A 13,765-nucleotide genomic window follows, 5' to 3' on the forward strand; every position below is an offset into this window, starting at 1 on the left:
GAAAGGAGAGTGAGATGAAACAGGACAAAATGCTAAAGCCCTAAGAAGTTTTTAAAAATGCAAGCAGTGTTGTGACCTTAGACTGGCTCATTAAGAATGAGGTTAGGTTGCAATCATTTACCATCTCCTTTAATTCTCCATCAATAACAAAGCAAAGTTCCTTTAGGAACAGCAGTCTTGCTTTCACAGAAGATGAAACCTGGCCTTTTTTGATGTGACAAAGAAACCCCACAAACCAATACAAATTGGATTTCCATGTCACTGTGTCACTAAAAACCAGCTGACTTCCAGGTAAAAGTAGAGGGCAATGTCCAATATTCATTAACCTGAACAGGCCAGAGATTCAGGAGGCACAGCCATTTTTAATACTGATGAAATAATTTTCTGTAAGCTGAGTGCCAGGAAGTTGGTTCACTTCAGAGACTCCTTCCAATTTTGGTCCAGTCCACCAGTGCACAGGAGTTACACAGAACAGCTATTTATAGTTATTCCAACTAACAGAGAGTTATCATGAAGCAGCTTTGGGGTTTGCTCCTAGTGTAAAGATGAAACTCAGAGCAATGGAAAAATGTGCTCAGAAGCCTCTGCTCTGCCAGGCTGCTGCTCCACTGTTTGCAGTGTGTGGCCTGCTGCTCTCAGCACTGCCAGGACAGCCAAGGCTCACTCTGCCTGCCCCCAGGGAGGTGCAGAACCCCCAGGTGTGCTCAAACCTCCAGGTGAACCAGGCAGAAACCCCCCAGCACTGCCAAAGGGGGGCTCTGCCTTCCCCTGCCAGCAAGTACACAAGTGAACACAACCATTGACAAGCTGTACTGGGTATTACAACAACTAAAACCTCAACTGTTTTCAGTCTGAGACTGCTTCTGCATCAGAACAACTCTCCCCCAAGCCCCCAAACCTGTCAGCACCACAATGCAAACAGCCACTTGTGCTCAGTACTGTCACATCTCAGGTGTCTCTGGCTGCTCCTGATCCATATCAGGAGCTCTAAGAGGTCTCTTCTTCAGAAATCCTGAGGAAGCAAAGTACACTGAAGTCAGGGAAGCAAGAGTCAGGAGATGAAGCAAATTTATTGTTCCAAGTGTTGAAATTAGGGAGTATTTGAAATCAACAGCCACACACTTGATGAAAACCCAGCGAGTATGAATGAACAAATCCAGATAACCCTTAAATAAGTTACAAAGCTGTTGTGGGAGGGTGGGAATATATCAGAGAGCCTTGTAGGTAAGCCATGGTTTAGAAAAGATGCCCTCTGCACAAAGGACAGGCAGAGAACAGCATCACTGAGGTACGAGTCCCATTTCTCTCAGGCAGATTACTGCATAGATATCTAAGGTTTCTGAACAGCTTTTACAGCATATTAAGATAACATAATGAAAATACATTGTATTTGAAACCAAAGAGCAGCATATTAGACATGCACTGGTAGAAAACATCCTGTGTGCCACTAAAGATGTTAAAAGTACCATACACAACTTGGATGTTCATCTAAAAGCATAATCATTTCCTTTGACTTCATTTTTGTGGAAAAAAGTCGACACGGTCATAAATCTGGAATTCTCAACATTCAGCTGTGGTGGGTATGACATGAACATAGAGAGTCTTCATGTTCAGGTTCTTCATGGAAACATCCTTTGTGATCTCTGAATGAAGGAAAGAAGAGAGAAACAACAGAGTTAGTGCTCTTGCTTACCAGGAGAACCATGAACTTTCTTTTTTTAAATTTACTTTATTCAGACATTTTTCTGGTTTCACCACAGTGGGACTGGGACAGAAACTGCCCAGCTCAAAATTCCTTCCTGTTAAAGCCCAGGGCATGCAAGGAAAGGTGTCACCAGTGTCCCTGCAAGAGCAAGAGAGCCTGTTTTATGTTCCAAAGTAGAACTTTTTGAAAGCCCACAGCTCTCACCTTCACATCCTGACAGAGCAGCACCTAGTTCAAAAAACTCTAACACCATTTATGAAGTCATTAAGAACAGTACAACACAATGCATGAAAGCCAGAGTCCCTCATAAACACTTTATATGTAAAGCAAGGATTGTACCAGTACCTGCTGAAGAATTATTGCTGGAATCTTGCTGAGTATGCCTGAAGACTTTCTTACCATACAGGGTAAGTCCCTAAGTCTTCTCACAGCTACATGCCCAGAGTTTGGAACAGGAACAGGATAAAGTCCCAACAAACCTCTGAAGGACAGAGCACGCTTCCAACAGGGGTTGTAATTACTCAAGAAACACAAACACAGAATAATCCCACTTGTGTCTAGGGAAAGTCACCTGCAAAACTCACAGGAGCAGGAAATCTTTCACTATTACCTTGTGAAATGTGATTTTTTCCCCCAAGAAGCCTGGTGCTTGCTGCCTTTGCTTCCAGCAGCCATCAGCTGCCCCACAGAGAGCAGAGTGTTTGGAATACGGGGAACTACAGCCTTGGAACAAAAGTCACCCCAGTATCAAACACCCCTGAGGCCTCAGAGAAAGCTCAGAGATAAGAAACTTGGCAGGTATAAGCAGAGAACACTGGGGAAACCCAGACTAACAAGGATTGAGGGCACGGTGTCACTCTCACCCCAAACCCTGCAGAGAACCCCAGCAAACACAAGATAATACAAAGATCTGGCACCAGTGTTAGCACAAAGGACACATTAGTAACACCCAGTCTGGCTGGGGGTTTTCAGGAGGAGCCCTTTTGCAGTGTCCTGCCCCATCCTGCTTTGAAAAATGTTTCATTTTTAGCCTAAACACACAGCATCTGCACTGATTTTAAAAGCCATCTGTTAATTAGAGAACTGAGAAGTCCTCATGGATCACAGTGTTTTTCAGGAGTTCTCTTCCATTGTAATAAGCAGCTGAATATCCATCCACAGAGCTATAATCCAATACAGCAATCAGGGCTGTATTCCCTCCCTGTATTTCTTCCCAGGAAAAAGTTCCATGTTCCATCAGGATGTAAAAGAGTCTGGTCTGCAGAAGCAGCCAAACCAATTGTGAACTTGGGTCTCCAAGTCTCTTATTACAGATTTATTTATAAGATCCTGAAAAATGAGGAACTTACATGAACCTATTTCCAACAGTATTTATCACAACAATTAGTTTTAAGAACTGGAAATTTGATTTATCAACAGACTGTAGGGACACATCCTTTCTGTGCCAGTGGCTCCAGGGAAGGGTTTGCAGGGAGCACGTGAAGTGTCCCCACCATCCCCAGTGTGGAACAATCAGGTACCTGGAACTTCTGTCCCTCCAGCTCAGGAATAAGCAACACTCACCACTTGAACATTTCTTTTTGGAATGTTTTCCAACATTACAAAGCGGGAGTGAAAACCACGTTTGTTTCTGAAAAGCTGGTGAGTTTCTGTGCAATAGACAGCAGATGCCCAACATTTATAAAAATAACTCTTCAAAACCAATAACTCATTTTCCACCAAGTGATTGTTTTTCCTTTTTATTGAACAGGCAACAACCTTCCAATTCCTGGGTTATTTTCATCAAACGTTTCAAACTGTTAACAGCAAATACATTTTTATTTTTAGAATAAACTCCAGAAAACCTACTCAAGAGAGTGAACTTTGTTGTTCTGAAGGTAAGACCTTGAACAGATTGATCAGAAGATGAATGGGAGATTACAAAGCTGCAACAATACAGATAAACATTAATTGACCTAATGTTTTCTAGAGGCATCAAAGTGTTTTATATGCAGCACTCATTTGTCATACAAAGAGATGTGAAGATAAAATACAGCTATGCCAGTGTTTAAACTTAAAAAATGTTATTCAAGGAGGTGAATGCTGAGAATTAAATCTGAGATAGCAGAAATGTGGCTACAAGGCATTAGCTGCACAAATAAACCTCTGGGACCAAGCTCTCTGTGTTCTGAGTTTAGGACACCAAGTCTGTTGTTTTGGCCTTGGAGGAGTTATCAAATCTGATCTTTCACATCACTGTGAATTGTCACTTCATACACTTTAATTAAAGTTTAAACAGTTCTAGAGAATCCATGCTACAAATGTTACAGTGATTTAACCATTTCCCTTTCAGGTGAAGGCATTTTAAAAATCCTCACTTCAAACTGAGCCTTAAAAGCTGTTTTGCTGTCTGTACATTTTCCTGTCCTGTCAGCTGCTTGCCTCTTTCAAAGCTCTGCAGTTTCCTACAGTGGTTATTTCAGTGTCAGAACAGAGTCATCTGGTGCTGAACCAAAGAGGAACTGTGCCTAACATCCCTTGCTTCTGAGTGCCTGAATCCCTCAATCCCCAGGTGGTCAAGGCTGCACACAAAAATACCTTTCAGTTTATGCAAACCAAGTGTGGTTCATCTTCTTGGTTATTACCCCTTGTCCTGAAACACTCCAGGCTCCAGTGCTCTGCTAACACCACTCAGCACATTTTTGACATTTGCTCTAACTGTCACTAGAAAGTTTCATCAACATCTGAGATCCATTTGAATTACAAAAATGGCTTTTGAATAAATACACTTCAGGTCATATGAAGTAAAAATTAAAAAAAAACCCAAAAAAACCCAAAACCAAGCAGCCAAAATTCACAACAACCTCGCCCCCCACCACCACCACTCCTTGCTCAGACTTCAGTGTATCTCACCTGAATCCTCATGGGCAGCTGATTGACCCCAGCTCCCAGCAGCTGCACCAGAGCTGCCCCCTCCTGCCCTCCCCACTGACAGCACCTCCTGAGGAAGCTCAGCCCACCCTGAGATGGGCAGTTTGAGCAGGATGTCCAACTTCTGGACAGGTGATGTGTGATAAGCCAATAACTGTCATGGATCCCTCTCAAGCAGCCTGTAAACCACATCACTGTGACACTGCAGACAGAACCCTTAGCATCATTTCACTCAGGGAGCTGAATTCTCCTGGAATTCTCCAGGAATCCCTGTCTGGAGTTGTTTGGGTTTTTACCATCTAGTTTGCAATCCATTCTCTGTCAAATGAAGGCCCCAGTCACTCTGGTCCAATTTTCTAGCACCACAGATGGCTCAAGCTTCAGTCACACCTTCCTCATGAATCAGAGATTTTTGTTTCCCATCTGTCAGTGGGTTTGGGGGGTTCTTTAGCATGTCAGATCCGTGAGCTTCCTGCTTCCCAGGTATCCCAAATGGCTGTGCCCTACCAAGTCTGACCTACCCACACTGCTCTAACAGAGATCCAGCACTCTCTTCCACCCACTCCAATCCTCCAAGACAATGCAACAAAATCAATGTTACAAGTTGGAACAGATTCTTAAAATATTCCTACTGTAGACTCACTTCCAGGAGGAGATTCCCTGTTCAGTCACTCAGCAGGGCACTGCTGACTGCCCTCTACTGCAGGAGGAAAAAGCTTTCACAACAACTTGCCATGGCCATTCCATGAAGGGAATACATCACAGCTTACAACTTCTACATCTGTATGTTTGCTTAAAGGATTTTGTTATGCTAATATTGAATTACTGGGCAAAATTACAAACCAGCATGTGAATAGTGTGCATTTAGTAATTAAACTGGATCTCAGGTTACATGAGCTGCTCCTCAACAACAAATTCCAAGGATTCTCAGATGAGAAAACCAAAAGTTTGTGCTTACCATGAGTTAGTGCTTCATCCAGGAACAACTTTAGCCTCCTGCTTCTGAGCCCAAAAACCTTTGCTGTCTCATGCAGAAGAGCTTTGTAGGTTAATCCATTCTGACCAACAGGGTTTTCCATTAGAAGAGTTCCCACTGTTCCTTTCTGGCATTCTGGACAAGATAAAACAGCTGAGTCACTATTGGTGAGAAATGAAATTACTTCATTTATGTGAGTAAATTGAAATTTGAGATTTCTTCTTTCGTTTCATCTCTATTTCTTCATGGTACTGAGAGACAAATTAGCAATACCAACCTACAGACCTTCTCTAAGTTCATTAATTACAGAGCCAGAAATGTAAGTGATGACTGACAGCTTGACCAGCAGAAGAAAACTTCTTTACATGGGTCAACAGGGTAACACAGAGTCTGGGAAGCGTGAAATATTTCAACAGGATTTAGAAACCACTGTGTGCAGAAGCTCACCAAGAACCTACTTATGATCAAATCCCCTGTAAAAAAAACACATTTTTGGCTCCTGCAAGCTCTCAGTGTCAGAAAGGGCTCGTACCAGGGCACAGGGTAAGAGCAAGTTACTGAAAAAACTCAGCTGCTCCCACCACATGAGCTTTCAGAGTGCCAGAATAGCAGGTGGGAAACAGAATTACACACACATATATTTATACACCAGACCAGATGAATAATACAATTCACTTGGCTTTTAAATAGCACTAAGAAATATTTCACAGGCTGTTTCCAATGTCTTGGTAAAGAACTGGCTCTTCATTCAAACTTGGTCTGTTTTAGACTCAGCCTTTTACAAGAAGCTGCACAGGTGAGCTGATGGTCAGAAACAGGGAAACAATGCCCAGGGGCTCATGCTTAACTGCTGCCCTTGAGCCAAAGTGGCTCTCCTTTTTCTCTCAGGAGAGGAGGGAGAAAAGCTAAGTAGAAACATTGCTTTTATCAGAAAGCACACACTAGGGAAAAAATAACCAAAATGCCCATGTACCAATGAAAAGCTAGAGCTGTGCAGGCCAGGCTGTGAAGGAGCAGCCCAGCAGCCCACATACCTTGTGGCTTTGCATTGATCAGCTGCAAGTTGATGTACTGGCAGAGCAGGGCACTGGGGGAGCTGGGCAGGCCAGGAGCTGACCCTGCTGTCACGTGCAGAGTCCTGCCACTGAGGCCCAGCAGGTCTGTCTGCTTCAGCAGCTCTGCAACACAAAGGGACACCAGTCAGGACACCCCAGGAGCTGGCAAGGAGGCTCTCACTCCTGCCCCCACTGTCTCCTCTTTCACCATCCTGTCCTCCAGAAAGAGCTTCTCTGTTGGAAAAATGGGATTTGGGCAGAAATATTTGGTTTTCATAATAACACAAAGAGGGTGCTTCGTTTGCTGTGGAAATTAGCTCCTGTATAACACTTCTTATGCACACAGTGACTTATGCAATAAAAACAGTTAGCTAACTTCAACCAAGCAAGAAATTATTCACCCAGGCTATTCAGTAGCCATGATGGGCTACTTCCATGAAAGCTGACTGCAAATCTACAAGCCTCCCAAACAAGAAGCTTATGAGAGTTTTCAGCAATCTAGAGGAAAAAAAAGTCACAGAAAACTTTTTCTACCAGCTTCTTTCCTTTGATTTTTTTTTTTTAATGTAGAAAAAGACAAATTTTATTCTCTATTTTCTATTTCTACCTCCAGGAAAAAAACAAACCAAAAAATGTCAAGTCATGGCTCATGACTAAAGCCCTCTACACATGTATCTGTGTGCAATGCCAGCACAGCTCATGATCCAGCACATGACTCCAGCCAGGCAGGTGGAGGAAATGGGGGAAGGCCAGACCCAAACCTGGAGCCCCTTCTCCAAGGACATCAGAAGCAATCCCTGGAAGTGCTGGGAGGAGAAGCTGATGAGGTTTCCGTGACAAAAATGAATCCTGCAGCACTGCCTGAGCCTTGAGGTCAAACAGAGCCACTGATGGGCATGGTATTAAAGATCCACAGGAGTAACATCACTCTGTGCTGCAGAGAGCTCCAGAAATCAAATCCAGGGAGAGCTGATGCATTTAATTTCTTGTCAGAACTGTGTGTCCCTCTACATATGGAACAGGCACACCTGTCAGCCAACAGGTTTTCATTCCACAGCAGCCTTATCCACATGTCAGGCAGCCTAAGCTCTACAAAGCTATAGTTCTATAGTTCACCTGAAAATCTCAAGGGGAATAATTTGTAAATGTACACTTTTTGTAGGTTTATAAAACCCCTAAACCAACCACCCAGCTCCCAAAAAAAGCCCCAACCCCTCAAAAAACCTAAGCCCACAAAAAGATGAACAGCAATCACAAGTTCTCAAAATTCTGTCAAGTGCCGCAGAACAGAGTGAGATGCACTGGGAGCATTTACAAGATTGCTCAAGGAAGCAAAAAGACCTCAGGCTGCACCTAAGGTTCTAAAATGTGTATTTTAAATATCAACTTTTATATATTTGTATATAAATATATACACATTTAAATTTAACAGTTTAAAGAAAAAAGAAAGCAACAGCCAAGCACTGCTCTGGCCTTTCTCAAGCATAGGAAGGGGATTTGCTTTTGCTTTTATTTTCAAGAAAGAGAGAAAACAACTGAATTAACAAGTGGAGAGGAGTTACCAAGACTCCATCCAAAGGAAGGGAGCCAGGGGCAGGTTTTTCCCAAACCAGCACCATTTCAGGCCATGGGAAGAGAGAGCACAGGGGGTGACAGAGCTGGGAACACCTGGCCCCAGTACCCCCCAGTTTGCCAGCACCCCTGTGGAGCCATGCAGGGCAGGGAGGCAGAGCTGCAGGAATGGGTGTCTGCCCAATTCACAAATAAGCACTTGGCATTCCAGGAGCACTGACATTTCCCAGGGAAGAGCTCAGGCACAGGGCTGGCAGAGGAGTCTGTTCACAGAACCTTTTCACAAGAGCAAGAAAAAATAGATCATTTTTCTGGGATATCAATAGACTTGAAGGCAAGCAGGTATTACAAGTGCTTGTCAAAATCACTTTAAAAGTCAGCTCTCCCTGCAGTGGGGTTTAAGTGCTAATGCTCTCCCCTAAGGTACCTTACAGCCTCACAGCCTTTTAAAAAATGAAGATTAAAAAAATCAGCCATCTGAAAATCAGAAAGATGAAATAAGGCATGGATCAAAAAGTTTGTAGGGGATTTTTGCCCCACCTTCCTTGTCCCTCCCTTTGTTTTTAAGCCCTACATGATCTACAGATGCATTTCTTCCCATAAACATATTGAAAGTGTTTTAAATAAATCTTTTTCATTATAGGTTACTTCCACGAAAGCTGAGTGCAAGTCTACAAGCCTCCCAAACAAGAAGCTTAAGAGTTTCCAGCAGTCTAGAGGGAAAAAAAGTCACAGACAACTTTTTTTATCATCTGACTTGAGTCCAGCTTGTTCCCTTTGAATATTTTTTCTTTTGATGTAGAAAGAGACAAATTCTATTTTCTGAAGGTCAGTACAAGTCCCAGAGCCTTGTTTGGGGGGTGCAGTTCTTCAAAATACCTTGACACACTATTGGGGAGGAAATGTTTACCCCATTCTTCCAATGCTGCACTGAAAAGCAGGGACAGGACCCATCTGAGCCTCCTTTAATACAAGAGCTGCCTGATCCTGTGCCACAGCACAATCCTAAGGAAATCCTTCATTACAATTAAAGAACAAGATAATAAATTACTGCAAGTACAGTGGACAGCCCTAGAAAGCACAGGAAGGGAATGAGGAGGCAGAAATATGGTTTTACTGGGTCCCAATTTTATTAACACATGTGGGAACTTCTCAGAAATTATTTGTTTGGAGTGCACAACCTTTCTCTGCAATTCCTCTGGGACACAGCAGCTGATTCCAAGCCCTGCTCACCCTACAGAGGCCCTGGAGCCACCATGAGACCTCACCTGAGGTTCCCCACACCAGAGCAGGTGGATTGTATCCAAAGCAAACACTGGGATTCTGGTTCTGTTCTCTGACACCTTTCAGGACTGTTTTCCTGGCACATGCCTTGAGCTGTGACTCCCCAGGGTGCCACATCTGCTGACCAACACTTGTTTGAGATGTGAGACACTGCCACAAAAGCCAATTTGATGATCTGATCTTTCCAAGGGAATTTCCATTTGATTAATAAATGGGCAGGGAAAATACCCTGCTCTGCCCAGACCACTGACACATGGTGAAAGGTGAAAATCAGCATGCCAAGAGGGAAGTCCCAAAATGATTCCTAAGGAACAAAAGTGACAAGGAGGAGAAAGGGGAAAGGAATAAAGCCTTTGTTAATACATTAGAGAAAGAGGGAAGGTTTCAACTTTCTCCACCACTCCCCTTTAGGACTTCAGCATTAATGGACTTGTGCTGCATCTTTTTGTCCTATAAATGGCAGAAAAACCCCAAATATGGAGTCAAACTACTTCTAAACTTTATGAGATGGGAGTTTCCCAACTCCTTTGGGCCTTTTGCAGGTCATCTCTTACTATCTGTGGTGACAATGAGCAATACAAGTACAGACCCCCATGTGCAGGCACAGACCATACTGTTATCCCTCCTACTTGGAAAATGATTTCAAGGAAAACCATTTCCTTCTTCAAAACACAACTGGAACTTGAGGAAGATACTGAAGGATTTCCCCTAAATCTCCTGTGACTGAAAGCAAAGATTAATCCTTTTGTATGACAGGACTGAGGACTGTGTTCAGCTGAGCTGAGCACGACCTGAAAGATTTATCACAGGGAGCTAATTGATGACACCAGATGGGAAACCCCCAAAATCCTCCTAAAAATATTCTCAGGGCAGGACAATAGGGAAACTAAGGACTGAGACAGCAACAGTGACACACAGACTAGTTCTTTATGGATGTCACTGTTGAACATGAACTGGTGATCCTCAGCAGCCCTGGGGGCACCCCAAATCAGCCAACTCAAGTACCTCCCCCTCAGATGTGCTTCAGTAATATTTCTATGAAAAAAACCCAACCAATTAGCATTTTTATAGTGTTTTGGGGGTCTTTTTTTACATTCTTGTGCCTTAACAAAGTTCAAGCTGCAAAAATATTCAATAGGTTTTTCTAAAAAAAGAAGAAATGCAGAGCTCCTCAAGGTTCTCCAGGGTGGAAAGGCAACATTTTTCTTCTACAGATCACAGTTTGCATTCAGCTTAAGTTCTCACCCTGCCTACTGAGCCATTAGGGGAAGCATGGAAAGGCTGATGGCAGCTCGCCATCAAGATCCAGCATAGCCTGGGCCCAGTGGAAACACTGAAATAAATCACATTTTGTCCTGATGAGAACTGCAATGGAAGCAAGATAACAGATGAGCACCATTTAGCAGCAGCTTTTGGAAACATGTTGATGTGACTATAAACACAGTCTCATAAGCTAAGTACTATAAAATGGAATATTTCCTTACCCATTTTCTTGTCAATTTGATATAGCTAGCTAGATAGATATAAATTACACAGTAAATAATTATACAGTAAATGACTTCTAGCTGGTGCTAGAAAGACTTTCAATTTTCCTTGTCATACTCCATTTACCTGTGTTTCCATTAAAAACTGTCAGTTTGGAATTTTTAAGACCAAAAATGCAGGAGACAGCATCTACAAGTCCAGTGAAGTTCAAGGTATTATCTCCTTTTGGATTTTCCAGCAGCAACACACCATCTAAAACCAAAATTAAGAAATTAAAATGTAGTTTGGAAGCAATATCCAAGTTCTAATGATTTTCTAATGATGCTAATTACTTCCAGTGAGTTTCTAAGCCAATTTAAAACTGACAACACTGCATCTTTCCAGATTTTTTTAGTGGGAAAGGGGTAAGAAAACAGAAAAACAGACTGATGCGTATTTCAGATTTATGATGCAGAAGTTCTATTTGCTTTTATTACCAAGGCACTCCCATTTGTGTGTTACTAAGGTACAATCCAGCCTATAATTTAATATTATGGGTATTATATTGGTTTAAAGCTGAGTCTGTGCCCTCTGAGATGGTCACCAGCTTTCCCAGCTGGATTCCTTCTCATCCAGAGAGCAGCTCTGTGACCATGTCCAACAAGGAACACTTATTTCCATACATAAACTGGCAGTACATGCAAGAAAACTAAATGCATTTGGGGAGGTTTTTTCTCCCTTCTTAATATGTAACTCACCCTTGTAACAACATCACTGCACCCATGTCCACTGCCCAGGACAGTCAGGCCATTAGCTAGTTTTAAGTATTCTTTTCATCTCTCTACTTCATATCTGAGCTTTTCAAACCATGTCCTCCACATCCAGGCCTCACCTCCTGCACAGTGCTACAGCAGGGATTGTAAATCCTCAAGCACAGCCCCAGATCCAGAGAATGCATTCCCCACAAAGATACTGACACACAAACTCTCCCTGCAGCAGGAGTGACTACTCCTGTGCACACAGGAGCGTTTCCCTCAGAAGAAATCATGAACAGGTGTGGTTTTACTTTGAATAAACTTATTTTCAAGAATTATTTCAAGCTCCTATTGGAAGGGAGGCTGAACTACATTTCAAATGAATTCAGGCTCCAGCATTCACCACTCCATTTCCAAACTCTCCTTCCAGCAGCCCTGACAAACCAAGCTGGGGATGTTCATTCCTACCTTGCTCTGTCCCATTGACACAAACTTTGAGGTTGACATAGGCACAGGCTGGGCCAACAGGCTGGCACAGCCCCCCTCTGACCAGTGTGATTTCCAGCTCTGATCCCTTCAGCTGGGGAAAGACAGAGATTAACATTATTTCAATACTGCTCATTAAACAAACACAGCAAAGTATTTTCCTTCAATAAACAACACTAAGGTCTTGCCTGTATACTAAATGTGATTTACCATAAAACAGGGATTTTTCCTACATCTGCCTTCAGTGACAGTGCTTCAGACATCAATCTGCCTGTACCAGATGTCAGGAAAGCAGGGAACAAACAGCCTGATTTTCACAAGTGATGAGCAGTGATGACACCCTCCCAAAATACAATCCTGAAGCAGATTTGCCTGAGAGGAACACTCTTCCAGAGAAATTGAGATTACTGCCCAGGGCCCCGCTCTCAGTCACTGCCTGGAGAAGCCTCCACTATCCCTGGGCGAGCACTGAGAACCCCCTGGGTCACAGCTGCCTTGCTACCACCAGCCATTGAGTATCTCCCCAGGAGGCACCAGTGAGCCTGTCAGACCTGGAGGCACTCCAGGAAATCCAACATGGATCTTCCAAAAAAGATCCAGAAATCACTCATATGAACAATTGGTACTAAAAGACCATTTAAGCCCTTTTGGTTTGTAAATTTAGAGATGGTCTCTGGCAAGAGACACAATCCAAAGGGTGACAGACAAATTTGGAAGTGTCATTCTTTTACTGAAGAAGTAAAAGTAGGGAAAAACAGTTATGCAGCAACAAATGCCATTCTGTGTTTATCCATTCTACCAACAACTCAAAATTCATTTTTCAAGTACCTACTTTTCTGCCCCAATAGTTTCTGAGAAACTGCTTTTTTTCTTGTTGTTGTTGTGGCTTGGAGCAAGTCTTTGGGAAAGGAGCTCAGAATTAAAGCCTTGTATCAAAAATTGATCCAGAATAATTTCCCAGAAGTAATGACTTGAATGTAATCACAATAAATGTAAAAAGAACAGAGTGCATTTCATTTTGTTCCAGTCCTCACATATATTCAACATCGAGCAGACTCCTGTTACTCCCCTGAATAACTTCCAGAAATTTGGTGCAATGATCCTGCCCCAGCTGACTTAACTTACACACTCACATGAAGGATTTCTCAGGAAGGGCTTTCTCATGTCACTGCTCTCGATGTGACAAAGGAGCTGCAGCAGAACAGAGTCAAGCACCTGCCCTAAGCAATCCATCTCTGCAGGCCCAACAACAGAAACTCCCAAGGAGCACTTGACAGTTGCACTGGAATCTCAGTCATCTGTTTCTCTCTGCAACATCTATTCTGAAGTGTGTGACAAACAGTTCAGAGGCACAGCCAACCCATAAGCACAGAAAAGGCTGCAGCAGGCACAGAGCTCCTCCACAAGGAGTTCTCTGGGGTGACTGTCCCTGTCCATGGTAGGGCTGGAACAACATGACCTTCAACCCAAACCCTCCCAAACTGAACCCATTCTGTGATTCTGTAACTAAGACTCCTTAAAATAAATAATAATGAACAAGTGCATTACTTCTGTTCTT

General features: G+C 43.0%; 1 protein-coding gene across 4 annotated transcripts in view; it reads right to left on the minus strand.

Annotated features, from left to right (window-relative positions):
* Window positions 1–1,058: 1,058 nt before the first annotated feature.
* The window catches only part of IARS1 (isoleucyl-tRNA synthetase 1), a 94,419-nt gene continuing 81,712 nt past the window's right edge, over window positions 1,059–13,765 (minus strand). For all 4 annotated transcript variants that reach the window (XM_084214406.1, XM_084214407.1, XM_084214409.1 and 1 more), the window contains exons 31-35: window positions 12,190–12,301; window positions 11,114–11,239; window positions 6,626–6,769; window positions 5,574–5,726; window positions 1,059–1,643 (exon numbers count right to left, since the gene is read on the minus strand). In XM_084214406.1, coding sequence (XP_084070532.1) covers window positions 1,561–1,643; window positions 5,574–5,726; window positions 6,626–6,769; window positions 11,114–11,239; window positions 12,190–12,301 — 618 coding nt within the window. In that variant the 3' untranslated portion in view covers window positions 1,059–1,560. The remainder of the gene's footprint in view (window positions 1,644–5,573; window positions 5,727–6,625; window positions 6,770–11,113; window positions 11,240–12,189; window positions 12,302–13,765) is intronic.

Source organism: Fringilla coelebs (assembly GCF_963513975.1).
Source record: "Fringilla coelebs genome assembly, chromosome: 13".
NCBI classification, from domain to species: domain Eukaryota; kingdom Metazoa; phylum Chordata; class Aves; order Passeriformes; family Fringillidae; genus Fringilla; species Fringilla coelebs.